General features: G+C 30.1%; 5 protein-coding genes across 6 annotated transcripts; all 5 read right to left on the bottom strand.

Annotated features, from left to right (window-relative positions):
- On the bottom strand, positions 1-4,580 carry LOC135962021 (KH domain-containing, RNA-binding, signal transduction-associated protein 2-like). 2 transcript variants are annotated; one of them, XM_065513716.1, is made up of 5 exons: positions 4,321-4,580; positions 3,761-4,247; positions 3,619-3,696; positions 3,404-3,501; positions 1-368 (listed from the first exon to the last, which is right to left on the bottom strand). In XM_065513716.1, exons 1-5 carry the CDS (start codon positions 4,466-4,468, stop codon positions 331-333), a joined length of 849 nt encoding a protein of 282 aa, XP_065369788.1. In that variant the 5' UTR covers positions 4,469-4,580; the 3' UTR covers positions 1-330. The 2 variants fall into 2 exon arrangements, with proteins under 2 accessions (XP_065369788.1, XP_065369787.1); XM_065513715.1 differs by lacking the exon at positions 1-368 and adding an exon at positions 1,674-1,922 and having other exon boundaries at positions 4,321-4,576.
- Positions 4,581-7,511: 2,931 nt separating this feature from the next.
- Positions 7,512-9,929, bottom strand: LOC135961906 (KH domain-containing, RNA-binding, signal transduction-associated protein 2-like). Its single transcript, XM_065513554.1, has 5 exons — positions 9,702-9,929; positions 9,148-9,634; positions 9,008-9,085; positions 8,806-8,903; positions 7,512-7,682 (listed from the first exon to the last, which is right to left on the bottom strand). Exons 1-5 carry the CDS (start codon positions 9,856-9,858, stop codon positions 7,579-7,581), a joined length of 924 nt encoding a protein of 307 aa, XP_065369626.1. The 5' UTR covers positions 9,859-9,929; the 3' UTR covers positions 7,512-7,578.
- Positions 9,930-12,383: 2,454 nt separating this feature from the next.
- LOC135962041 (uncharacterized) lies at positions 12,384-15,749 on the bottom strand. Its single transcript, XM_065513770.1, has 5 exons — positions 15,573-15,749; positions 14,508-15,480; positions 14,392-14,451; positions 14,225-14,335; positions 12,384-14,061 (listed from the first exon to the last, which is right to left on the bottom strand). Exons 1-5 carry the CDS (start codon positions 15,650-15,652, stop codon positions 12,490-12,492), a joined length of 2,796 nt encoding a protein of 931 aa, XP_065369842.1. The 5' UTR covers positions 15,653-15,749; the 3' UTR covers positions 12,384-12,489.
- A 2,310-nt stretch (positions 15,750-18,059) lies between these two features.
- LOC135960861 (uncharacterized) lies at positions 18,060-21,461 on the bottom strand. Its single transcript, XM_065512261.1, has 6 exons — positions 21,226-21,461; positions 20,682-21,141; positions 20,106-20,583; positions 19,966-20,025; positions 19,779-19,904; positions 18,060-19,719 (listed from the first exon to the last, which is right to left on the bottom strand). The coding sequence occupies exons 1-6, from the start codon at positions 21,380-21,382 to the stop codon at positions 18,397-18,399; spliced, it is 2,604 nt and encodes an 867-aa protein (XP_065368333.1). The 5' UTR covers positions 21,383-21,461; the 3' UTR covers positions 18,060-18,396.
- A 1,274-nt stretch (positions 21,462-22,735) lies between these two features.
- Positions 22,736-27,826, bottom strand: LOC135960613 (uncharacterized). Its single transcript, XM_065511945.1, has 7 exons — positions 27,661-27,826; positions 27,450-27,581; positions 27,007-27,060; positions 25,853-26,951; positions 24,735-24,794; positions 24,537-24,665; positions 22,736-24,470 (listed from the first exon to the last, which is right to left on the bottom strand). Exons 1-7 carry the CDS (start codon positions 27,741-27,743, stop codon positions 22,956-22,958), a joined length of 3,072 nt encoding a protein of 1,023 aa, XP_065368017.1. The 5' UTR covers positions 27,744-27,826; the 3' UTR covers positions 22,736-22,955.
- Positions 27,827-27,869: the final 43 nt, after the last annotated feature.

Here is a 27,869-nt window from a genome sequence, read left to right as displayed (position 1 = left end):
TTTTAAATTATTTATATTTTTCTTTTCTTTTATTAAACGAAAGTTATTGGCCACGTGGCTTTCTTTTTATTTTTGTATAAAAAAAATTAATATACATTAATACTAACAAATTTTTCATACCTATTTTTTTTTTGTAATTTAAAGTTTAATGGCGGAATCTAACGACCCACAAATTGCCAGGTTATCCCACATCGAATCAAGTCCATAGTCGACCTATATCATCATATAAGAAGCTGGAACGCTTAAACTTTATTATTAATATCAAGAGTTATAATAGTTCTGCACCAGTTCATACGTCGAGTTATAAATGGTAGTCCACCAATTTAGGATTTAAGGAACCGTTACACGCGCCAGAACGAGAAGCAAAACTGTCAAAGACAAAAAAATGAAAACGAACCTAATTTCCCTTAAGAAATAATGACAATGACGCGCAAGTTAATTAATCCACCCAGACCTAATTTGCTACTGAATTTATTCATTAAAATATGTACTTACTTACCTTACGTTCACCACAACCTCTGTTAAATCTTGTTGTTTTTGTGATTTTACTACTTATTTATTATCCCAATAAACCAGAGAACATTATAGATCAACTAATAACGTTTTAAATAATTTAATATTTATTTTGTTTTCATCTTGCGTATGTTGTTTGCAATTTTTTTAATTTATATTATTTCTCAGTTCGATTTTTTCAAATATTTTTGGTTTATTTACTTTATTGGAAGGAAGATATTTGAAAACTATATTATGAGAATATCGTTTTCAATAATAATATATGATATCATAATCGCCCCCATAAAGTAATATCGGTATTGCTATCATATCGTTTTCTGATTTATTGGGATTATACTCATAATAATTGATACATTTTCTTTTCTTTCAAAATTTATTATTTATACCATCTCTTACAATACGCTTGATTATAAGCGATTGTATGTTGAGGTTTCTATAGAATTATATAAATTTCATTTTATTTATAATTTTAGTCCTAATATTTTTTAAATCCGATATAAAAAAATGTCTAGAACCCAAAAACAGGGTTTCGTTTTTATGTCGACCATTTATGTACCGATTTTGGATGATGTTTTCAACACAGACAATTCAGAAAGTAAATCTGACAGATATGAGTGTTTTTAGTTATATGCTGTTGTTCTCAAGATTAATTTTTATTTTTTATTTTTATTTATTATATTATTTATATAAAGCCTAAACAGGCAAAAATACTTTTTGACTTCGTCTCTATCTTAACTTATAGTTAAAACATTATTCTGTTTGAATTATAGTTAAAATCCGTAAACATCTTTTTGGACAGAGATAAAATGATGGCTTTTCAAAGAGTTAAAATTGTATAACCTAAATTTATGTGCAAAAGTTTTTAAAAATGTATATGTTTCGGAATAATTTTCTATTTATTGTGCCAATTAAAAAAAGTTTTTTTTAAATTTACATGCTATTATTCATAATCAATTTTTAATTTTATACAAATTTCCATACAAAATTATGAATACGGCCTAATATGTGCAGCATCTATTTATTATAAGCAAAATTTTTATTCTAACGATGTTTATAATATTTTATATGCCGTTTTTACCATCTATTAATTAGATAGTAAATTCGGTTTACTTTATTTTTTATGTAAAATTATCTTAGAGTTTTATTTGTTATGTGAACACTTTTCTTGTTTGTAATTCAAATATCTATATTTTATTTTGTTAATATTTCATATATATTTTTTAAATTATTATAAAATGTTTTATATTAATTTTCATTTTAGTTAGATTTATTTTTTAATTCCATACATATTAGAAGTTTTTATATTTATAAACGGTTTTTATACGGTTTAGATGAAGAGACTTCACGTACGCGTTTGGTATCTGTATACATGGGTACAGCACGTTTGTATCCTTTCGAAGATGATGGAACTATAAAATTATATTTGATTTTTTTAATTATATTCAGATATGTAATGAAAATCTATAGTCAAACGATTTAAAATCAACCAACAATGTAATGAGTTTGTTATTGTTGTTTCAGATTTAATTTTTTTTGTGTAGCATTTTTTACTTTTTATATGTAATGTTAAGTAAAATTATCATTTAAATTGTTTGTTTCGTTACATCTTTTTTGATTTACTTTTTAAATCGTTTGAGTATTTTCAGTTCATACCCATTATTGGCGTTTTTTTTTTTTTTGTTATATGTTTATAGTTATTTATAAAAATTTATTATTCTTTACAAAATTATCTAAAGTGGTTGCTTGTGTTATTTTATTTCAATTATGTATTTTGTTTATAGTTTTCTCTTGTTATAAATAAGACACGAGGGTTTTATTTTTAATATAAATATTGGATATTAAGATTGATTGAGCATTTTTAAAGTCAATTGTATAAAACATGAAGTAATGATGTGAAAATATGTAATTTAAAATGGATTATAATGAGTATGAGACCTATATTTGGCTATGCCGAATCTTATATACCATTCATCAAAGCACTTCAAAATAAAGATTAAGAACAGTTTTCTAAAAAAAATTTATATAAACAATTTTGTTGGGATTAAAAAATTTGTTGGTAAAAAAATACTGGTAAATATTTTTCCCGATTTTGACCTATTGTCGGTCTGAATTTTTAAGGTGTCATTATAGGTCGTTGGAAAGGTATTTGAAATATTAATTATATATCCATATTGTCGATGTTAATGACATAGTAATCCATACCGAAAATCGAAATAGTCGATGTTTTTGCATATATCTAACATTTCCGGGCCGATTTTCTCGAATTTGAATAGCAACTGAACGGGGACCATAGCGGATATATTGATGTATCATGTACATATGTAAGTTATTTGGGGGTTTCGGAATGTTGAATTCAACTGACAGAGGGACGTGACTATACCGACTCCAGTATCTATAACGATCAATTATCAGGCCTGTCACAGAATTCCATTCCGATCGAAAGTGGAATTAATTCCGTATTTTGCTTCTTCAGAAAAAGTAAAACGAAAATTTCTTTCGGAATGAAACCACTTTCAGTTTTCAAAGTGGAATTGATATTTCTTTGTAATTATTTGATTTTCTAAAATTTTTAATCAATTTCTGTACCAAAAGCTTCCCTTTTGTTTTAATATAAAAACGCTTTCTAATTTAAATCAGAAATATAGAATTATTAAATATGTTTGGAATTAATAAATTACACGGAATCTGAAGAACCTAAAACGAAATCGATCGGAATAAAAACTACGGAATTGAAACCATTCCGAACAAAATGTGTGACAGGCCTGTATATATATAATTTACAGACGGAATAACAAACTCATATATACCCTTACGACTTATAATGAAAAACTACAATTTCAAATACCAACCCTGGTACAAACTAAGCTTTATTTTTAGAAGAATCACTTACCTTTAATATATTCATAACCACTTGAATTTGAAGGGCGTTTTGGTGGTGGGCCATGTGAAATATGTTCATACTCATATTCGTCTTCCAATTCCTCTCGCCTAAAAGAAAAATAATGTTTTAAAATACAAATGATTAAATTTTAAATTAAAACGAATCAAACAATTAAATTTTTAGTAATAACATTTATATTTTATCTCATTTATAGTAATACTCACTCTGCATTTGAAGTATGCTTCAAAAATTCCAAATATTTCCGTGTTCCTTTTGAACCTCCAGTTTTGTCAAATACAGTTCTGTGAGTACATATTTCAATTGATTTATGACATTTTTTTTTAAAGTAAAAATCTTCCAACTTACTTGTATATTTCCGGTTTACCTCCATATCCAGCTTTAGCCATCTCAGGATCGATGTCCATTGTTTCACGTAACTGTTCGTGTGAGACTTCATCATTTTTGTCGGGTATTAGATATTTGCGAATTTCGGCCAAAACATACGCAATACGAGCATAGCATTCGGCTGGTGTGGCTACTGTACTTATTTCCACAAATAAATCCTTATTTAAATGACTAAAACGTGGGTCGTCTGATTTTCGCAATTCTTCTTCCTTAACCTTGTCACGCATGGAATTACGGCCCTTGATAGTTATCTTACATTGTGTTTCGTCCTGCAGGCGAATAAGGGAATTTCCTTTGGGTCCCAAAATTTTTCCAGTAAAATTAAATTTCGGATATTGTTTTACTGGCACAAACACCTTTTGGGTAAGTTTCATTGGCTTTTGCTTGAGTACATCGGCATAAAATTCGCGGCCGGGTATACGCCCAGTAGAATAAACTCGATCGAAAGCTTTAACAAAATAAATGAAAGAGGGAGCTTGCTGGGACTTTTACCAAATAATAACTAATATATTGTACAATACCTTCATCAATTAAAAGAGCACACAATGGAAAATCTTCCGTTAGACGAGAGCGTTCCTTCTGCAGATCAACCAAGAAATTTTGGGCAACATCATTTATCTTGGGTTGATAACCTATTCCACCTCCTTGAATTTCAGTTTCATGAGACATATTTTAATAACTTTTCTGTTTTTTCTTCAGATATATATACACAATTCCACAAACTTTTCTAACCCTTTCTTCTTATAGCAAATCAAAGAATAACTAGGAAAATAAAATGGCTCCGTACTAGTGTTGTACATATATTGAGTATTTGGTACCGAGTACTTAATACAGACCAAAGATGGAAAGCGTAAATTGAATTTTTACATTTTTTCACCATCAATAGCATTTTTCACACTGATAAAAAATACATTTCTCTGAGGAACTCAAATTTTCAGAAAATTCGTCTGGTTACCCCCACATGTAAGTGCAAGTTCGAAAAACTCAATACACTCAAAGTTTTTTACTAACACAATCGCATCTTTCTTACTTACAACTCAGCTTACAAGAGAATTTGCTTGTAAGTAAATTTTTGTTACTTGTCGCAAGCAAAATGACAAATGAAGAAACAGTGTTACCAAGAATGAGTTTTATATCAATTTACTAGAACTTAGTAAAAGAAATTAGCAGATTTTCTATGTATTTAAAAAAAATAAAATAAAACACAAATATACAACACATATTAATATTTTTAAAAATAAATTTAATTAATTTAAAATAAAATTAACGAAAATATTTTTTTCAGTAATTTTATAATTTTTACAACACGGCAATACTGGCTTTCCCTTAATATTTTCTTTTAATTCGTTCAACATAGCAATTTTAGCAAGAACATTCATTGTTGGCGACATTTTTAAAATGAACTTGCAACGCATAGTGTAGACACACAAACAATTTTGTGGTTTTTCGATGATAATACGTATTCATTACTTACATGTGGCAACGGGGGTTATTTATAGAAAAACAAAATATAAATTGCAACAACTTTTCCATCCCTGATTGTAATAGCAGCATTAACCAGTGTTGATAATATCAACTTGATATACTATGTGAAGATTTATTTATTTTCGTTGTTTTTAAACACTGAAAAGATTTTAAGATTTTTTAACATAGAGAATTATACATAGAGACGAGACACTCCGATATGTCAAACAAAAAAACAACAAATCATGTTTGATACAACAACACAATACATTGACTAGCATGTATTTTGTTGTTGCAAGAGATAGGTTTTTGACAACAGACTTAGGTTTTTGACAATTACGTCTCGTCACTATGTTACCCTGTTTTTTAATTCGAAAATATATTTTTTTAATATTTGTTATTTTATAAAAGTATAGAACATATATTGATATACAAAACACTTCACCCCTCTTTGAATATAAAGTGAGTTAGTTACAAACCCTTAGATTCTGCTATTAGCTACTATATATTCATTTTTAAAATAAATAAAACAATTTTAAATTATTTATATCTTATTGGCCACGTGGGTTTCTTTTTATTTTTGTATAAAAAAATTAATATACATTAATACTAACAAATTTTTCATACCTATTTTTTTTGTAATTTAAAGTTTAATGGCGGAATCTAACGACCCACAAATTGCCAGGTTATCCCACATCGAATCAGGTCCATAGTCGACCTATATCATCATATAAGAAGCTGGAACGCTTAAACTTTATTATTAATATCAAGAGTTATAATAGTACTGCACCAGTTCATACGTCGAGTTATAAATGGTAGTCCACCAATTTAGGATTTAAGGAACCGTTACACGCGCCAGAACGAGAAGCAAAACTGTCAAAGACAAAAAAAGGAAAACGAACCTAATTGCCCTTAAGAAATAATGACAATGACGCGCAAGTTAATTAATCCACCCAGACCTAATTTGCTACTGAATTTATTCATTAAAATATGTACTTACTTACCTTACGTTCACCACAACCTCTGTTAAATCTTGTTGTTTTTGTGATTTTACTACTTATTTATTATCCCAATAAACCAGAGAACATTATAGATCAACTAATAACGTTTTAAATAATTTAATATTTATTTTGTTTTCATCTTGCGTATGTTGTTTGTAATTTTTTTAATTTATATTATTTCTCAGTTCAATTTTTTCAAATATTTTTGGCTTATTTACTTTATTGGAAGGAAGATATTTGAAAACTATATTATGAGAATATCGTTTTCAATAATAATATATGATATCACAATCGCCCCCATAAAGTAATATCGGTATTGCTATCATATCGTTTTCTGATTTATTGGGATTATACTCATAATAATTGATACATTTTCTTTTCTTTCAAAATTTATTATTTATACCATCTCTTACAATACGCTTGATTATAAGCGATTGTATGTTGAGGTTTCTATAGAATTATATAAATTTCATTTTATTTATAATTTTAGTCTTAATATTTTTTAAATCCGATATAAAAAAAATGTCTAGAACCCAAAAACAGGGTTTCGTTTTTATGTCGACCATTTATGTACCGATTTTGGATGATGTTTTCAACACAGACAATTCAGAAAGTAAATCTGACAGATATGAGTGTTTTTAGTTATATGCTGTTGTTCTCAAGATTAATTTTTATTTTTTATTTTTATTTCATTTATTTGTAATATAAATCCTAAACAGGCAAAAATACTTTTTGACTTCGTCTCTATCTTAACTTATAGTTAAAACATTATTCTGTTTGAATTATAGTTAAAATCCGTAAACATCTTTTTGGACAGAGATAAAATTATGGCTTTTCAAAGAGTTAAAATTGTATAACCTAAATTTATGTGCAAAAGTTTTTAAAAGTTTCGGAATAATTTTCTATTTATTGTGCCAATTAAAAAAAGTTTTTTTTTAAATTTACATGCTATTATTCATAATCAAATTTTATACAAATTTCCATACAAAATTATGAATAAGGCCTAATATGTGCAGCATCTATTTATTATAAGCAAAATTTTTATTCTAACGATGTTTATAATATTTTATATGCCGTTTTTACCATCTATTAATTAGATAGTAAATTCGGTTTACTTTATTTTTTATGTAAAATTATCTTAGAGTTTTATTTGTTATGTGAACACTTTTCTTATGTTTGTAATTCAAATATCTATATTTTATTTTGTTAATATTTCATTCATATATTTTTTAAATTATTATAAAAAGTTTTATATTAATTTTCATTTTAGTTAGATTTATTTTTTAATTCCATACATATTAGAAGTTTTTATATTTATAAACGGTTTTTATACGGTTTAGATGAAGAGACTTCACGTACGCGTTTGGTATCTGTATACATGGGTACAGCACGTTTGTATCCTTTCGAAGATGATGGAACTATAAAATTATATTTGATTTTATCAGTTTTTTTAATTATATTCAGATATGTAATGAAAATCTATAGTCAAACGATTTAAAATCAACCAACAATGTAATGAGTTTGTTATTGTTGTATCAGATTTAATTTTTTTTGTGTAGCATTTTTTACTTTTTATATGTAATGTTAAGTAAAATTATCATTTAAATTGTTTGTTTCGTTACATCTTTTTTGATTTCCTTTTTAAATCGTTTGAGTATTTTCAGTTCATACCCATTATTGGCGTTTTTTTGTTGTTATATGTTTATAGTTATTTATAAAAATTTATTATTCTTTACAAAATTATCTAAAGTGGTTGCTTGTGTTATTTTATTTCAATTGTGTATTTTGTTTATAGTTTTCTCTTGTTATAAATAAGACACGAGGGTTTTATTTTTAATATAAATATTGGATATTAAGATTGATTGAGCATTTTTAAAGTCAATTGTATAAAACATGAAGTAATGATGTGAAAATATGTAATTTAAAATGGATTATAATGAGTATGAGACCTATATTTGGCTATGCCGAATCTTATATACCATTCATCAAAGCACTTCAAAATAAAGATTAAGAACAGTTTTCTAAAAAAAATTTATATAAACAATTTTGTTGGGATTAAAAAATTTGTTGGTAAAAAAATACTGGTAAATATTTTTCCCGATTTTGACCTATTGTCGGTCTGAATTTTTAAGGTGTCATTATAGGTCGTTGGAAAGGTATTTGAAATATTAATTATATATCCATATTGTCGATGTTAATGACATAGTAATCCATACCGAAAATCGAAATAGTCGATGTTTTTGCATATATCTAACATTTCCGGGCCGATTTTCTCGAATTTGAATAGCAACTGAACGGGGACCATAGCGGATATATTGATGTATCATATACATATGTAAGTTATTTGGGGGCTTCGGAATGTTGAATTCAACTGACAGAGGGACGTGACTATACCGACTCCAGTATCTATAACGATCAATTATATAATTTACAGACGGAATAACAAACTCATATATACCCTTACGACTTATAATGAAAAACTACAATTTCAAATACCAACCCTGGTACAAATTAAGCTTTATTTTTAGAAGAATCACTTACCTTTAATATATTCATAACCACTTGAATTTAAATGGCGTTTTGGCGGTGGGGCATGTGAAATATGTTCATACTCATATTCGTCTTCCAATTCCTCTCGTCTAAAAGAAAAATCCATTTTTAAAATACAAATTATTGAATATCAAATTTAAACGAATTCAAACATAGTAAAAAAATTCTATATTAGATTTTTAGTAATACTCACTCTGCATATGAAGTATGCTTCAAAATTCCCAAATACCTCGGTGTCCCCTTTGAACCTCCAGGTTTGTCAAATACAGTCCTGTGAGTACATATTTCATTTGATTTATGACATTTTTTTAAAGTAAAAATCTTCCAACTCACTTGTATATTTCCGGTTTACCTCCATATCCAGCTTTAGCCATCTCAGGATCGATGTCCATTATTTCACGTAACTGTTCGTGTGAGACTTCATCATTTTTGTCAGGTATTAGATATTTACGAATTTCGGCCAAAGCATAGGCAATACGAGCATAGCATTCGGCTGGTGTGGCTACTGTACTTATTTCCAAAAATAAATCCTTATTTAAATGACTAAAACGAGGGTCGTCTGATTTACGCAATTCTTCTTCCTTGATCTTGTCACGCATTGAATTACGCCCCTTGATGGTTATCTTACATTGTGTTTCGTCCTGCAGGCGAATAAGGGAATTTCCTTTGGGTCCCAAAATTTTTCCAGTAAAATTGAATTTCGGATATTGTTTTACTGGCACAAACACCTTTTGGGTAAGTTTCATTGGCTTTTGCTTGAGTACATCGGCATAAAATTCGCGGCCGGGTATACGCCCAGTAGAATAAACTCGATCGAAAGCTTTAACAAAATAAATTAAAAGGAAGCTTGCTGCGACTTTTACCAAATAATAATTAATATACAATACCTTCATCAATTAAAAGAGCACACAATGGAAATTCGTTTGTTAGACGAGAGCGTTCCTTCTGCAGATCGCTCAAAAAATTTTGGGCAACTTCATTTATCTTGGGTTGATAACCTATTCCACCACCTTGTATTTCAGTATGATCAGTTCCACGCGACATATTTTAAAAATGTTTATGTTTTTTCTTGAGATATATTAAAAAATTTCACAAACTTTTCCTAATCCTTTCTTCAAAGTAAATTAATAAAGTAGCGACAGTACTACAACAAATACAACATTTACAAAAACCACAAGCAATTTTGTTTTTGGTTTAAGGTCTGAGCTGTCAAAGTTGCCTGTTGTTGTTTTTGCTTTTGGGCTTGTTGTATTTTTCGCCACAACAACCACAAGTGAATTGACAGTTCAGACCAAAGTAAAAAAAATAGTCAGCTGTTCTACTGAGTCTACTTTATTAATTTACTTTGCCTTTCTTCTTATAGCAAAGAATAACTAGTAAAGTAAACTGCAATTATTTATTATAAGGTGAAGCCCAAGATGCATTTAATAAGGTGCCATCGGCAGCACAGCTGATTATAGAAATAGCACGCACAAATGTCAAACTACACATATAAAAAATATTCGCCCGTACGCCCGTATGTCAAACTCTATATATAAAAAATAAGTGAATTCGCCTGTATTTATTTCAATTCGCCACTGCTGTCACCTTGTTAAATACGCCTTGGTGAAGCCGATTCTACAAATCAAGGCGTATTTAACAAGGTGACAGCAGTGGCGAATTGAAATAAATACAGGCGAATTCACTTATTTTTTATATATAGAGTTTGACATACGGACGTACGGCGAATATTTTTTATATATGTAGTTTGACATTTGTGCGTGCTATTTCTATAATCAGCTGTGCTGCCGATGGCACCTTATTAAATGCACCTTGCTACAAATAGTACAAAAATTACAAAAACAACTTGCAATTTGTTTTTGTATATGTTGCTTCTGCTGTCAAAGTATGCCTGTTTTTGTAGTTTTCGCCGCAACTTCAAAACTACATGGCTTCAGTAGTAGTGATGTACATGTAATGATTATTTGGTTATCAAGTACTAGGGTATTCAATCGATTAACCGTTAATCGGTTAACCGATTAATTTTCGTCGGTTAGAATAATTTAAAATTGACGATTTTCAAATAACAAATAAACCGAATAATTTGTGTCGATTAACAGATTAACCGAAACATTTTATTTCTTAAATCCTGAACATTCCCATCTAGCTATAGTTTTTTGAAGTACAGTACGAAAACTGGAACTAAGGAATTTGGAAATGACATTTTTCTAGAACGTTCTATGCTGAACTTTGTCCTAATGAGAGGGAGGTCGACATGGTAATAGACGAAACTGAAGACATAACTGAAACGAGTCTTTTATCCGAACATAACAAAACTATTAAAGTATTCAAAATCTAAAAAAAATCAAAAAGGACTCCAATGGTATGATGGAGGATTTTATATGCTTCGATTTCTCCAACATCTACAATCAGTAAGAGAGTTTTTCTCTAGGACCTCTTATTAACGATATATGAATGATTTTAGATTTTTCACAAAAAAATCGATATTTGGTGGGAAATATGAGTGATCACAGATTATTATCCTTTTTCCTCTAAGACCTCTTATTAACGATATATGAGTGATTTTAGATTTTCATATAAAAATTGATATTTGGTGGGAAATGTGAGTGTTCACAGATTATTATCCTTTTTCTTCTAGGACCTCTTATTAACGATATATGAATGATTTTAGATTTTTCACAAAACAATCGACATTTGGTGGGAAATGTGAGTGATCACAGATTTTTATCCTTTTTCCTCTAAGATCTCTTATTAACGATATATGAATGATTTTAGATTTTTCATATAAAAATTTATATTTGGTGGGAAATATGAGTCATCACAGATTATATCCTTTTTTCTCTAGGACCTCTTTTTTAACGATATATGAATGATTTTAGATTTTTCACAAAATTGATATTTGGTGGGAAATATGAGTGATCACAGATTTTTATCCTTTTTTCTCTAGGACCTGTTATTAATGATATATGATTGATTTTAGATTTTTCACAAAAATATTGATATTTGGTATGAAATTTGAGTGATCACAGATTATTATCCTTTTTCCTCTAACACCTCTTATTAACGATATGAGTGATTTTAGATTTTCATATAAAAATTGATATTTGGTGGTAAATGTGAGTGATCACAGATTATTATCCTTTTTATTCTAGGACCTCTTATTAATAAACTATAAGTGATTTCAGATTTTTCACAGATTTTTATCCTTTTTTTCTAGGACCTCTTATTAACGATATATGAGTGATTTTAGATTTTTCATATAAAAATTGATATTTGGTGGGAAATGAGAGTGATCACAGATTTTTATCCTTTTTTCTCTAGGACCTCTTTTTAACGATATATGAATGATTTTAGATTTTTCACCAAAAAATTGTTATTTGGTGTGAAATATTAGTGATCACAGATTATTAACCTTTTTCTTCTAGGACCTCTTAGTGTTTTCAGATTTTTCACAAAAAATCGATATTTGGTGGGAAATATGAGTGATCACAGATTAGTGATATCAGACTCTATTAAACTACTTCTTCCTGAGACGGATGATGCTGCTTATGATGAAATCATATGGCAAATGATTTTCTTGATTTTTTATTAACATAAGATTAAGATTACAAATAGATAAAAACAAAATAGTATATATGTATATTTATTTTTTTAAGTTTTAATTACCCTTTTTTACTACGTTTTTAAGAGATCTGTAAAAAAATCATTCATTGAATGATCATCATCGATTTTGATTTCTTGTTTATCAATATTTTCTACCGCTTTCATTATTTCATCTTGTATTTTATCGCTGTGTATTCTGTCCGGTTCAAAGTAATTCTCACCAGATGAAAATGTTGATCTTTTTACATTGTCGTGTTGTTTATTCAGTGCATGAGATATGTATATATTTTGCTCAGTCTCTAAATCTTCCGTTTGTATTGCCAACACGGTATTTAGATCCTCGTTGTGATCCACTAGTTTGAAAATTTGATACATGTGTAGGTTATGCTTACAACGATAGTGGCGCTTAAGATTATGCATATGTTTAAACTCTATATTACACATTTTGCACGGTATCATTGCTACATCAAAGTGAAGTTCTTTGTTGTGGTCTTTTAGCTGTTTAAGACGGCTGAAGTTTATTTTACAAATTTTACAAAAGTATCGCCGCGTAATTTTTTCGTTTCCTTTCACTGTTTTAGTACGTGATTGTTGAGATTTTGGAAACATAAACTTTTTATAATGATAACATTGCGCTCTAAATGTACTTTCAATGGTGCCTTCAGTTGCAACATGCACAAGTCGCAGATGACGAGATAAACTACATTTTCTTAGTTTTAAATTGCAAATATTGCAAGTTATTTTAGCGCCAGTGTGTGTATTCATGTGTTCATTGAGACTTGATTGACGGATAAATCCCTTTCCGCAGACTTCACATATGAAGTCATAGTCGCTACGATGCTTCTTCAAGTGTAGATTCAGAGTCGATTTCAATACATAAGCTTTTGGGCAAATTGGACATTTAAATAAATTCTCTCCGTCACTTAATTCACGCGAATATTTTGCAGGTTTTATATTCTGTTTGGCTGACTTTATGGGCCGCTGTTGTTGTTGTAACAACATTTGAGTTGACGGCCCATGGCCGGGTGAACTCGGGTCATTCTGTTGCGTAGAACCGGCTGTCGTGGGAATATTCCGCTGTATTGTTCGTTGGTGTGAACTTACATGTTTATTGTATAAATACCGACGATTAAATCGTTTACTGCACTGTTCACATTTGAAGATTTCCACAAAGTGTGGCAGGAGTTTGTGCAGCTCATATTCATCACGTTCCCTAAAACGTTCGTGACATTGTTGACATTTGTATGGCCATTTCAAACACTTGTGTTTTTCTATTAAATGTTTTCTCAGCTCTTTGTCGCTTTTGTAACATATAGAACAGTAGTCACAGCGAGCCCTTGGAATTTCATCTATAGATGAGGGTAGAAAAAGTGAACATTTGTCGAAATAGTCATTGAATTTTTCAATATCTTCACTAGGCAACATGAAACGATAGAATCTTAATATACGATTTATACTTCGTCTCATTTTCAGCGAAGTTATATTTAGTGACCACTTATCGTTAATTATTTGACATATTTCTTCTATGGCTTTGTAATAGTCTTTATTGAAAGGTTGTTCATGGAATTTCCATAATACTGGATAATTTTGTATACACTCTAGCAGTGAAACAATGATGTCTTCTGGTGTATACTCAAAAACGAGCTATAAAGAAAAAGTGTGACTTGTATAAAGATTTTCAAAATTCGCATGCAGAAACATTAACATTATGAATAAAAAATTCCGCAGGAGTTTGTTCCGCGGGAGTTTTTCCCCATTGAATTTGGATAGGAAAAATGAGAAAAGGGAAAAGGGCTGTATGTATTACCTCGATAGGCTTTTGCTGGAAACTGTTAACAGAAAATTGTTTATTTTCAGGTTCCGTAACCGTACTGCTTCTCTTAAGACAACGACTTAGAGGGGTTTCATTTGAAGTTTGCTAAAAGTAGCGATTTTATTAATCAATAAGTTTAGGATTTACATTTTTATATTTACCCGTTCATTAACTTTGTTACTATCAAAATCCTTTAAATAAAGTATGCCCGAATCCAATACCTAAAAATATAATACGTAAATTAAGTATTATTGAAATTAAAAATTTTTCGCGTTACCTTTGGTGGTCTTGTTTTCACAGTTTTATACACATTTTCAAATACATTTATGTTTTTTAAGGCTTGTTGGGCCACTCTCTTATGTACTAGTCTAGTCATCTTGTTTTTAACTAATGGTTTTAAGACGCGTGAAAATGAATGCCTTCTCGAAGGAATATTCTGTTGGCCATAGTTTAGAGTATAAATTGGACGAGTATTTTTGGGCAACGAAGTTGTTGAAGTTGGAGTATTTAATTTAGCACTAAACGCAGCCTTTTTTGGACTTATATTTTCACAATTCATAAAATTTTGTAAAAAATGACTTGTTTCAATATTGCTAGATGCAGAATTTTTTATGATCACAATGTTATCCTCTTCTGTGTGTAGAAAATTTTTATTTAAAACTGTTTCATTCAAGAGTTTAATTAGTTTATCAGCTAAACTTATATTAAATGGCTTATTGTTGGACTGCTGTGGTTTGGACAATAAAGGTGGTGGAGGATTTAATTTTAGAGGTTTATTATTACATTTCTGCGGTTTGGCCAATAAGGGTGGTAGTATAATAGGTTCTGTGAAAACCGGCAGAGATGGTGGTATTTGTACTATAGGATTAGAAACCATATTAAATTTTATTTCTGGCTTCATTGGCGAAGTCGATGGAGATCCTATAGGTGTATAGTCATGATCCTGTGAATGATATTTAGACATTTTAAAGGCTTCTTCTTTTTTGAAATGCTTCTCCCTTAAATGAACAACGAATGCTGACCATTTCTCTAATGGAAATATTTCACTACAATAGAAACAATTAAGGCGGTATTCCTCTATTAAATCTGAAATCTCTACTGAACCACAGAGACGTGTATTAGTTTGGGTCCACATCGAGCAAGATACAGATTTGATCATTGGAATTTGCATCACAGGCTGTATAGTGTTAGATTCATCAATAAGATTTGGCGGAAATATTACCGTTTCATGTATAGGAAAATCTGGATCTCTAGGAAATTAATAAATATACATAATTTAGTATAATTTATGTGCCAGCAAAAAACATTGTAATTCTAACTACAAGATACAAACATAATATACCTTTCATTGTCATTTTTCCTACTAGGAAAAATATAAAGATTAGCTGGTGGGCAACCTAAAGCACATCTCTGGTTTTCCATTTCACATAAATTATTTTTTTCGAATTTAGTTTTTAAATAAAACAAAAGTGTATTTTTTTGTGTTTACGATTACTGCAGTTTTATTTTACTTTGTGGTAAGTCGAATTTTTACAAGGTGGCTGCATGAAGAAATCAGAAGAATTCGTATATTTTTTTATATATGGAGTTTGACGTTTGCCATAGAAAACAGATGTTTCGTTAAGGTCACCGTGCAAGGGGAATTTATATACCAGGTGGTGTCGATAGCACAGCTGATTATTGAAAACTGTTCATGGGGCAGCTCAAGGTGTATTTATCAAGGTGACAGCAGTGGCGAATTGAAATAAATACAGGCGAATTCACTTATTTTTTATATATAGAGTTTGACATACGGGCGTACGGGCGAATATTTTTTATATATGTAGTTTGACATTTGTGCGTGCTATTTCTATAATCAGCTGTGCTGCCGATGGCACCTTGTATGCATTAATTAACTTTGGTAGGCATAGAGAATTACACAAAAGAGAGACTCCGTTTGTCAAAAAAAATACAACAAATTATATGTCTGATACAACAATAAAATACATTTGGTCAATTCACAAGGTATCTTATCAGTCATATTGTGATAATGTCCTAATATATCACGACTCTGCTGATTGGTTACGATAACACAATAAACATAGCATGCATAGTAGTATTATTTTAGGACATTTTTTGCTTGAAAAGCAATAAAAACCATTGTGAAATATTAGGACATTACCTTGTGAATTGACCAATTGATTAACATGTATTTTGTTGTTGCAAGAGTTAGGTTTTTGAAAAAAGTCTTGGGTTTTTGACCGTAGTACTCCGCTGACGATCTATTTTCTCTATAATAGTATTTTCTATAGAAAATCCTCAGTATAATAGAAATTTGGACATACATTGGGTCAAACTCGGGAAAAATGTTTTTAACCCGTTTTTTTTCACCAACAATATTTTTACCATTAAATTTTTTAATTTAATTTTTATTTCATTTATTTGTAATACAAAGCCTAAAAAAAATTAAAATCTAAAAAATTAAAAAAAAAAAAATGTTTACTTTGGTGAAGGATATACATTAGGGTGGCCCCGTTTGTATGGAGAAAAAATAAGGTATCGATGTTCCCGCCTAAAATGAAAATTTGATTCATTCTAAGACTACGTTTTGAAATTTTTTCGTCCTGGGGTCAATATTTGGCGAGCTGGATCAAAGGATAAAAAGGTCCTTTTTTTAGGTTTTTTACATTTTTTCCATATTTCTTCCAAAGGAAGTATATGTAAATTTGGTATCATATGAAAGGTCTTTGAGAGACGCATTGAATTAGTTAAAAGAAATTTAAAAAAAAAAAATGTTAATTAAAAAATTTTAAAAATTTTCGACAAAATTTTAGTTTTTTTTAATTTTTTCACAGAATTTATTCAAATACATAGATGAAATTTCTTGATCATAAACATCATGTAATTTCACCGAAATGGTTTTTCTCGTTTTTTAAAATTCATTCCAGTTCAATGTTTATTCAAATTTGTTTAAACCTAATTTCATCCCTATCTGACAATCTCTGTACTCAATTCATGGTATATGTATGGGCATCAAAATAACTCAAATTTTATAAGCTTTCCATCGATGTATAAATTCTTATACTTTTCTTTTGTTACACTACGAATATTTAAATTTAAGCTAAAACATTTACTATACATCGCGCTATAATGATTATTTTAATGTTATTCCTTTGGAATGTTGTTGTTAATTTTAAGTAACATGTGAAAAACTGCTTAACAGATAGGGATGAAATTGGGTTTAAACAAATTTGAATAAACATTGAACTGGATTGAATTTTAAAAAACGAGAAAAACCATTTCGGTGAAATTACATGATGTTTATGATCAAGAAATTTCATCTATGTATTTGAATAAATTCTATGAAAAAATTAAAAAAAACTAAAATTTTGTCGAAAATTTTTAAAATTTTTTAATTAAAATTTTTTTTTTTTAAATTTCTTTTAACCAATTGAATGCGTCTCTCAAAGACCTTTCATATGATACCAAATTTACATATACTTCCTTTGGAAGAAATATGGAAAAAATGTAAAAAACCTCAAAAAAGGACCTTTTTATCCTTCGATCCAGCTCGCCAAATATTGACCCCAGGACGAAAAAAATTCAAAACGTAGTCTTAGAATGAATCAAATTTTCATTTTAGGTGGGAACATCCGCAACTTTAATTTTGGGGCCACCCTAATATACATATATACGATTTGGCACAGCCAAATAAAGCTCTCTTACTTATTTACCTATACATTCTCACCATAGAGGAATATACATAGAGCGTTGAGTGAGCTGTTTTTGTTTTCACATAGTTTTTCACTAATACATTATTTTATTCCTCTAAAAGATAAACAAAATTAAATTATTTATAGTATAGATTTTATTAGTGTTTTGAAATTTTATTCAAAGTACATAATTATTATACAACGTATAATGGGAATAATAATTGTATTCAGCTCAACAATTTTTGTCTTGCAACACAAATATTTTTGATGGGAAATTATTATTTAAGGCGAATTTAACATTATTATTGTTAGATTCATCGTTATTATTGAAAAATAAAATAATAAAAACATCAAATAATTTTGCAAGGATAAAAATGGTGATGTGTGATTCGTTAAGTAATAGTCAAATATTAAATTACATACAGACATACATATGTAGCTATTTGCTATTTCATTAAGACTAATTTTAAAATTTTAGTCGCTTTGGTTTCCACTTTGTTCATTCATTTCCTCTTTTGTCATTGATAACACTTTATTTATATCCTCGTCCTTATCGACTAATTCGAATGCTTGATAGTCACTCAACTTGTGCTTTTCACGATAATGACGTTTTAGATTAGTTTTTTGTGCCAATTGCGAATCACACATTTTACACGATACTTTGTTTATATTGCCATGATTTTCCCTGTTGTGATCTTTGAGGAATTTGAGCCGATCAAAATGTATATTACAGACTTTACAATCGTATTGACGAGGAACCTTTTCTTCGGATCGTTTTGAACGTTTTGATGGCTGGTAAATGGGATTGATTTTATGTGTTCGTCTTTGAGGGTGTGTGAGTTGATTATGCCGGTGACCTTTTGCTCTAAATGTACTTTCGATGGTGCCCTCTACTGCCACATGACAAGTGCGCAAGTGGCGGTATAGATTACCCCTTCTCAGCTTTAAATTACAAATATTACACGCTATTTGGATTCCATTGTGTGTATCCATGTGCTCATTCAGATATTTTTGTTGGAGAAATCCTTTTCCGCACACTTCGCATATATAATCTAATTGATTGCGATGTTTCTTTAAATGAATTGTAAGAGTAGGGCTTTTAAAATAAGATTTCGGACACAGATGGCATTTAAATTTTTTTTCTTCGTGATAGTATTTGTGACTTCGTAACTCCCCATTGGTTCTAAATTTTTTGCCGCATTCGTTACATACGTGATTTCTAGGCTCTTCAATCTGTTTTTGTTGATGTTTAGCTAGATGTTGATTATACTCACTGCGATGATTTAATTTCTCATTGCATTGTTCACATGTAAATATTTCAACATAATGTGGCAGACGTTTGTGAAACTCATATTCATCATTGTCTTCATAACTTTCAGCGCAGTGTTGGCACTTGTGAGGCCATTTCAAAGACTTGTGTTCTTCTACAAGATGCCTTCTCAACTCGACATCCTCTTTAAAACAAATAAAACAGTGCGAACATCGAGCATGGGGAATTTCCATCACAGTTGATGGCAAAAATGCAGCACACTTGTCGAAATATTCAGAAAATTTTTCAATATTCTCATATGGGAATACAAAACGGTAAAATCTTAACACACGATTAATGCTGCGACGCATTTTCAATGAATCTATATTTAATGACCATTTGACATTAACTATTTGACACAAATCTTCGATAGCTTCAATATAGTCTTCATTGAATGGTTTGTCATGAAATTGCCACAAAACGCGATAGTTTTTCATGGTCTCTAGTAGTGAAAGAATTATATCTCGGGGTGTATATTCAAAAACAAGCTATAAATTAGAAAATACAGTCGTTAAATAAGGTTATATGGTAGATCTATTTAAATTACCTCGGTAGGCGTCTGTTGCAGAGAGTCTATAGTTAATGGATTATATTCAACTTCTTCTTCTGGCTCTATGGTTTCCTTATCAGATCTTTTAAGACAGCGACTTAACGTAGTTCTATTTGAAATTAGCTAAAAAGTTATTCAATATTAGTTTGAAACCTATATAAATCAAAGACGTTTTTTTTCTTACACGCTTTATTATTTTATCATTCTTCTTATCTTTTATATAAAATAATCCCGGAGACCTTTCCTAAAAGCATTTAAATAAAAATTAAATGTTAAAATCAAAAAGGTTATTTATGAAAACCACAGATATTTTAAAATACATACCCTTTTCATTAAAGCGTTCCGAATCATAATATTTTTAATTGGTCTTGTTTTATCGGTTTTAGATTCAACATTGTTGGAATCTCTATTCATTTTTCTTTTTGTTGTATGTTTTTTTGTTACACCCAAGTTTTTACTTTGAGAACGTACTTTGGACGATGCCGCAGTTGTACTTAATAGTTTATTTTCCAGGTTGGCACCACTAGATGATGGCGTTGAATTTGATGGAACTTTAGATACAATAAAACTATTCAAAATATCTATGTTGTTAGACACCATCATAGTTTCCTCTTCTGAGTACTGAAAATTGGGATTTAAAACAGTTTCATCCAATAGCTTAATTAGTTTGTCAGCTAAGCCAAAAATAAATGGTTTGTCCTGGGGTTTATCTAATAAGGGTGGTGGTGGTGTTTTAGGTTCTTTAAAAAGTACTTCAAGTGGGAGATCATCCATAATAGGGCTATCTTCCAGTTCCTCACACCTTAGGACGTTAGAAAATGTGTACAGAAAAAAATCAGAAATAACAAGAGCTTAGTATGTACATATGTACTTATTTTAAAAGTAAATCTTCAAACTCACTTGACAATTTGTTGGGTACCAACTACTTCCGGTTCGATTTTTATTATTTCACTTAATTCTTCATGTGAAACATCATCGTTTGTTTCTGGTATTAGACATTTACGTATTTCTCCCAAGGCATACGCAATACGGGTATAACACTCAATTGGTGTAGACACTGTGCTTATTTCCAAGAACAAATCTTTATTTAAATGTTTAAAACGTGGATCTCCCGACTGTCGCAGTTCTTCTTCCTTAACCTTGTCAATCATAGAATTACGCCCTTTGATTTGAATCTCACATTGTGTTGCCTCTTGTAGTTGCACTAAGGAACTCCCAAACATACTAGATAAATTTAATTCAGGATATTGTTTTACAGGCACAAAAACCTTTTGGGTAAGTTTCATTGGCTCATGATTGAGAACATCGGCATAACATTCACAACCTGGCACAAGTCCGTTGGAAAAAAAACGATCCAAAGCTAAAATATGTTTATAAAATAATTCAAATAAAATAGAAACTTATCAGGACTTACGTATGTTATGTATTTTATAATGTACTATACCTTCATCAATCAAAAGGGCACATATCGGAAAATTATCTGTCAAACTGGATTGTTCCTTTCGCAAATCTTCCAAGAGGCTTTGGTCAACTACGTTTGTTTCTGGTTGACATGCTTGCGCATAATTAGATGATTCAGGATTGAGGTCTTCAGAAGACATATTTCAATCCTTGTTTAGTTATTTCCCACAGACATATATTATTTTCTTTCAACAATATTAAATTGTTTTCTTGAAAACAAGGGAAAATATTTATTAGTGTTGTAAGATTTTGTATAGACTACCAAAAGTAACGTGGTTACCAAGGTGCATTTAATATGGTGCCATCGGCAGCACAGCTGATTATAGAAATAGCACGCACAAATGTCAAACTACATATATAAAAAATATCCGCCCGTACGCCCATATGTCAAACTCTATATATAAAAAATAAGTGAATTCGTCTGTATTTATTTCAATTCGCCACTGCTGTCACCTTCTTCAATACGCCTTGGTGGTTACTTTTCAGTTTGTCGCAAGGCGAATTAACACGGTGAGTGCGTCGCGGCAACAAATAAAAGGTAAGTGAACTGTCCAAGGTGCATTTAATAAGGTGCCATCGGCAGCACAGCTGATTATAGAAATAGCTCGCACAAATGTCAAACTACATATATAAAAAATATTCGCCCGTACGTCCGTATGTCAAACTCTATATATAAAAAATAAGTGAATTCGCCTGTATTTATTTCAATTCGCCACTGCTGTCACCTTGTTAAATACGCCTTGGAACTGTCAAAGTTGCCTGTTGTTGTTTTTGCTTTTGGGTTTGTTGTATTTTTCGTCACAACAACCACAAGTGAATTGACAGTTCAAAATGAATAAAAAAAATAGTCAGCTGTTCTACAGAGTCTACTTTATTAATTTACTTTGGTGTAGATAATTGAATAGTGATGGCTTTACTTATTTATGTAAAAATATATTTTTTGTTAAGAAGCTTAGAATATGTAGATATTTTAATATAAAAACAAGCTTTGACAATTGTTAGAACCAAAAAGCGAAAAAAAGTTATCAGCTGTTTGACTGACTCCACCTTGTGTAAATTCGCCTTGGGCATATTGTTTTTGTTTAAATCAAGGCGAATTTATAGAATCTATAAATTCGCCTTGGTTTAAATGTCAAAATCAAGGCGAATTAAAATATTGTTATTTACAATAACAAATGTAAACATAAACAAAATGTTTAATATTTTAAAAATACAAAAATACATATATAACAATACCAATTATGAATAAAAAATTCCGCGGGAGTTTGTTCCCCGGGAGTTTTTTCACATTGAATTTGGATAGGAAAAATGAGAAAAGGGAAAAAACTCCCGCGGAATTTTTATTCATAATTGGGCTGATTGTGTTAATTTTCCCTAAAGATGCTACACAGTGTAGTAAAAGTTGAAAAAGTTCGAATAAATTAGGCTGAAAAATTTATTATAAATCAAGTTAATAACCATAAATATATAAATTAATAATTAATACAAATGTATTTATATTCCAAAAAAAAATAATTTTATTTATAAACAAGTGTATAGCCTGTTCAAGCCAGAAAGAAAGTCCACTTCCTAATCGATATCTGACTGCTTTATGATTATAGGATTACTACCTATATTTCGTCTTCGAGGAGCTATAGAAAGCTATGAAAAGAAGCAAATATGTATACATAAAAGAGCTTAGGAATTTATAAATATAAACAATATAAATCTTCTTTATGGTTGTCTTAAAAGATCACTAAAAAATGCAGTCATTGTATGATCATCATCGACTTTAATGTCTTCTGTAGAGATATTATCAACAGCATTCATTATTTCATATTGTATTGAAGAATTTTGCATTCTTTCTTCTTCAAAGTAAATCTCACCTGCATATGGATCTGATTTGATTATTGTTGTTTGACAACTTGGTGTTTTAACACTGCTAGGACCATTCAGAGAATATGATAAAGTTTCGGACATTTTCTCTAACTCTTCAGATTTGATTGCCAACACTGTACGCACGTCTTCGTTTTTATCGACTAATTTGTAAACTTGATACACATGCAACTTATGCTTTTCACGATAATGACGTTTTAGATTGTGTTTTCGTCTAAATTCGGAACCACATACCTTACACGGCCACTTTTCAACATCGGAGTGAAACTGTACGTTGTGGTCTTTGAGGAATTTGAGACGATCGAAGGGTATTTTGCAGATTTTACAAACGTATTGGCGTGGCAAGTTCTCTTTGGGTTTTTTAGTGCGTTTATAATATGGCATTGGTCGCAGTAACCTTTTGTAATTATGATTTTTCGCTCTAAATGTAGTTTCGATGGTGCCTTCACATGCCACATGCACAGTGCGTAGATGCCGCATTAGACTGCATTTTCTTAATTTTAAATTGCAAATATTACAAGTGACTTTAGCTCCAGTATGTTTTTCCATGTGTTCATTAAGATACGCCTGATGTATAAAACCCTTACCACATACTTCGCATATAAAATCTAATTCTTTGCGGTGTCTTTTTAAGTGTAACATCAAACCGGTACTATTAAAGAAGGATTTCGAACACAAATTACACTTGTGTTTTCTTTCACCGTGATAAATTTTATGAGATTTTAATTCACCGTTGGATTTAAATTCTTTGCTACATATGTTACATTTATACTTTCCAGTTTCTGTTATTTGAATTCGTTTGTGCAGTTCTAAATGTTTTTGGTACAAATAATGACGACTGAACTTCTTGTTGCACAATTGACAGGTGAAAATTTCGACATAATGTGGCAGACGTTTGTGCAACTCATATTCATCACTCTCCCTGAAACGTTCCGTGCAGTGTCTACACTTATAAGGCCAGTTTAAAGATTCATGTTCTTCTATCAGATGTTGTCTCAAATCAATATCATTTTTGTAACACAAACAACAGAGAAAACATCGAGCCTGTGGTATTTCGTCTACAGATGGGGGTAAAAAAAGTGAGCATTTTTCAAAATAATCAGCAAATTTCTTTATGTTTTGACATGGCAACATATAACGATAAAATCTTATTATATGATTTATACTGCGCCGCATTTTTAAAGAATCTATATTCAGTGACCATTTGACGTTTATTATTTGACACAAATCTTCGATGGCTTTATTATAGTCTTCATTAAATGGTTTATCATGGAATTCCCACAAAACCGGATATTGCTGCATACGGTCCAGCAACAAGTCTATTATTACACGTGGTGTGTATTCGAAAACAAGCTGTGAATAGAAGAGCATCATGTGTAACTATGAAAAGACGTTTTTTGCTACATTTTTGTGAGTTACCTCTGTGGGTTTTAACTGCAGACTTTCAATGGAAAATGGTTTATATTCTTCTTCGTCTTCTGGCTCTATTGCTTCTATTGTATTTGCCCTTTTAAGGCAGCGACTTAAAGCACTCTTATTTGATGCTTGCTATAAAGTTTAGATAAAATTAATTATTAATCTGTAATTAATTAATATTTACGGTTTTACATTTCTTACCCGCTTAGATAATATATTACTGCTAATATCCTTTAAATAAAATATTCCAGAAGAGATCACCTAAAAATAAATAATTCAGTGAAATGGTGAATATGTTTTCATGACTTATGTAATGACTAGGGGGCGGATTTATATGCAAATGCATGTTTTTTCTTGAACGTCCAAATACAATGTAGACTAATTATCTATCCGAATCGCACATTTTACTGCAAAATGGCATCGATTTGTTAGTGCATATTTTTGCATATTTTATTGATAATGCATATTTTGTTATATTTTACTTCAAAATGCATATTTATATGCATATTATGCCAATTTTTAATAAAAATATAATTTTTTGTCGTTAATGGGTAATACATTGTTTCGACAAAAATTTTTTTGTCGAATTTGTTATAGAAATAGCAGTAAATTTTATCGACTAACTTCTTTTGACATCGAGAAACTGGCATTAAGTTCTTCATTTCTCTATCAGTAATTGAAATTTATTATTTCAAAACATTTTTCTTCAAAAAAGTTTAATTTTAGTATCAAAAATTCATTAAATGTGTCGAAAACATTCATATTTGTTTTCATTGCACATTCGATTTATAAGAGATTTCGTTATCGAAAGATTTTGTAACTTCACCTACACAGTAACCGCTCCTGACAGTCATTTCCAAGCAGTTCTACGATACTGTCGTAAACTAGTAATTTTGGATAACTTAGAGACAAATGCACTACTCAATTAACGTTTAAAGTCCCTACACTATATATTACATAACATGGCTTTAAACATGTATTTATACTAAGATATTACAATTAATATAAATATCCATCGTTTTTTAGAAGAAAAGTTATGTTAAAAATAGTTTTAGAACTTTAATTGTTTAATTCCTAGTATAATTTAAAGAGTTCTAACTGCTGGCAACAGTGTTGTGTATTTTTAAGACATTTCGAAATCCATACTTAATTATTTTATGTTTCTGCACGAAAATATAAGTGCATATTTTTTTAATTTTTAGGTCATATTTTGATTTTTTTGAAGCATTTTTTAGGCGCATATTTTCCAATAATAAATGCAAAAGTCATTACGCCCCCTAGTAATGACTTTTGAAGATGCTCATATTAATTTGTCTTACCTTTGGCTTTGTTTTCATAGTTTTGTATATATTTTCAAATGTATTTTTTGAAGATTGTTGCACAATCCTCTTCTTAATTGGTTTTGTATTTTCGTTATTAGAACAATGTGGTAGGGAGGAAGTTATTGGTTCGTTGTAATCGGCATTAGTCATTGGCTCAGTTGCTTTCGCTGTAATTCTTCTTTTTACTGCACGATTTTTAGAAGCATATGAAGATGAATTTCTTCTGGATAAAATATTTTGTTGACCACCACTTAGAGAATAAATTGGTCGTTTATTTTTAGATGAGGTTGTGCGTTTCAATTTTTTAGCAGAGGTTGGCATTGTCATTGCAGAGCTCCCCGATTCTATGAAATTATTCAAAATTTCTATGTTGTTTGTAATAGTCATGTTCTGCTTTTCTGTATTTTGAAAATTGGGATTTAAAACTGTTTCATCCAATAGCTTAATAAGTTTGTCAGCCAAGCACATACTAAATGACTTATCTGAAGTTTCCACTGTTTGTAGTAACATGGGTGTTGGTAGTGGAGGACTTGAGTCTATAACAACAGTTTGAAGTGGTGGAACTGTTATAATAGGATCAAATATGGAATTTACATTCGACTTTTCTTGCAATACTGGTTGTTCTAATAAAGATAGTGTTGAATTAAGCCCAAAAACTAAAGATTCAGTTGGTGAATTTGTTACTACATTCAATTTGTCATTGCCTTTGGTCGATGGCAATCCTATGGGGGTATAATCGTGTTCCTCTGACAGATATTTAAAACATTTAAAGGCTTCCTCTTCTTCAAAATGTTTCTGTTTCAAATGATCCACAAAATTGGACCACATTTCCAATGGAAATATTTCACAACAATAGAAACAGTTAAGGCGATATTCATCTACAAACTCTGAAATTTGCACTGACCCGCAGATGCGTGTATTAGTTTGCGTGGTCTTTGAACTAGAAACCGTTTTGATAAATGGCGTAAATTGTTCATGTAACAGTTTCGGTTGAATATTGTTGTTCTTATTAGATACATTTTGTGCAAATATTCCAGTTTGTTTTCGATAAATTATGTATTCTGGATCTCTAGGAGTAACTACAGTGACATTTTGTCTAAAAAATATTCATGAAAATACATAATCGTTGTATGTATGTTTTATTTACAAACCTCCAACTTTTTGGCTTTCTTCTAAATGGTGGATTTGGATTATTGTATATTATGCTGCAAATATTGAGACAATATTTAATAAATGGTAGACATAATAGGTTTTTGACAATTAGTAGTCGTTTCAATATTGATTTACATATCCATCCGATTTAAAATAATAATACATTATTGATTAATTCCCACATCTTTGCATTTGTAGGAGAGAGGTTCCAACAAAATGTCAATAAGTAATACAGCCCAATTATGAATAAAAATTCCCCGGGAGTTTTTTCTCTTTTCCCATTTTTCCTATTCAAATTCAGTGGGAAAAAACACCCGCGGAATTTTTTATTCATAATTGGGCTGATAGCCTTTCGATTGATTTAAAATGTTACTTCATTAAATCCATAATGGAATTTGGACGAACGACAAAACGCAAGATTGACAATACTTTCATTACTTACGGTACATCTGGAACTGCATCTCTTCGAATACCTTTTGGAGTGGCTTGATAATGTGAAAAATGTCGATCGCAAGCAAATACATCTTTAATATTTGGTTCCTCCATATCAAAATAGTCCAACCACAATTTTCTCCTGAAAATTTTAATAACAACACGAAATTATTGAATTTGTTTACAAATGTATTTTTATGTCCAATGCATGTTCAGTTTACCTTTCTTCATCTTTTTCTCTAGTTGGAAATTTATAAAGATTATTGCCCGGTGGGCAACCTATTGCACAAATCTTTCTTATCATTTTATTTGCTAAAATTTAAGATATTATTATTATTTTGAAATCTTTTATTGAATTGTTGATTTTATTTATTGTTGATATTCACCAAGGCGAATTCATATAAGGTGGTGGTAGTTCTACAAAAACAAC

Source organism: Calliphora vicina, chromosome 5 (genome assembly GCF_958450345.1).
Source record: "Calliphora vicina chromosome 5, idCalVici1.1, whole genome shotgun sequence".
In the NCBI taxonomy this organism is placed as follows: domain Eukaryota; kingdom Metazoa; phylum Arthropoda; class Insecta; order Diptera; family Calliphoridae; genus Calliphora; species Calliphora vicina.
Note: the sequence above shows the minus strand (reverse complement) of the source record. Positions and strands in the feature narration are given on the sequence as shown.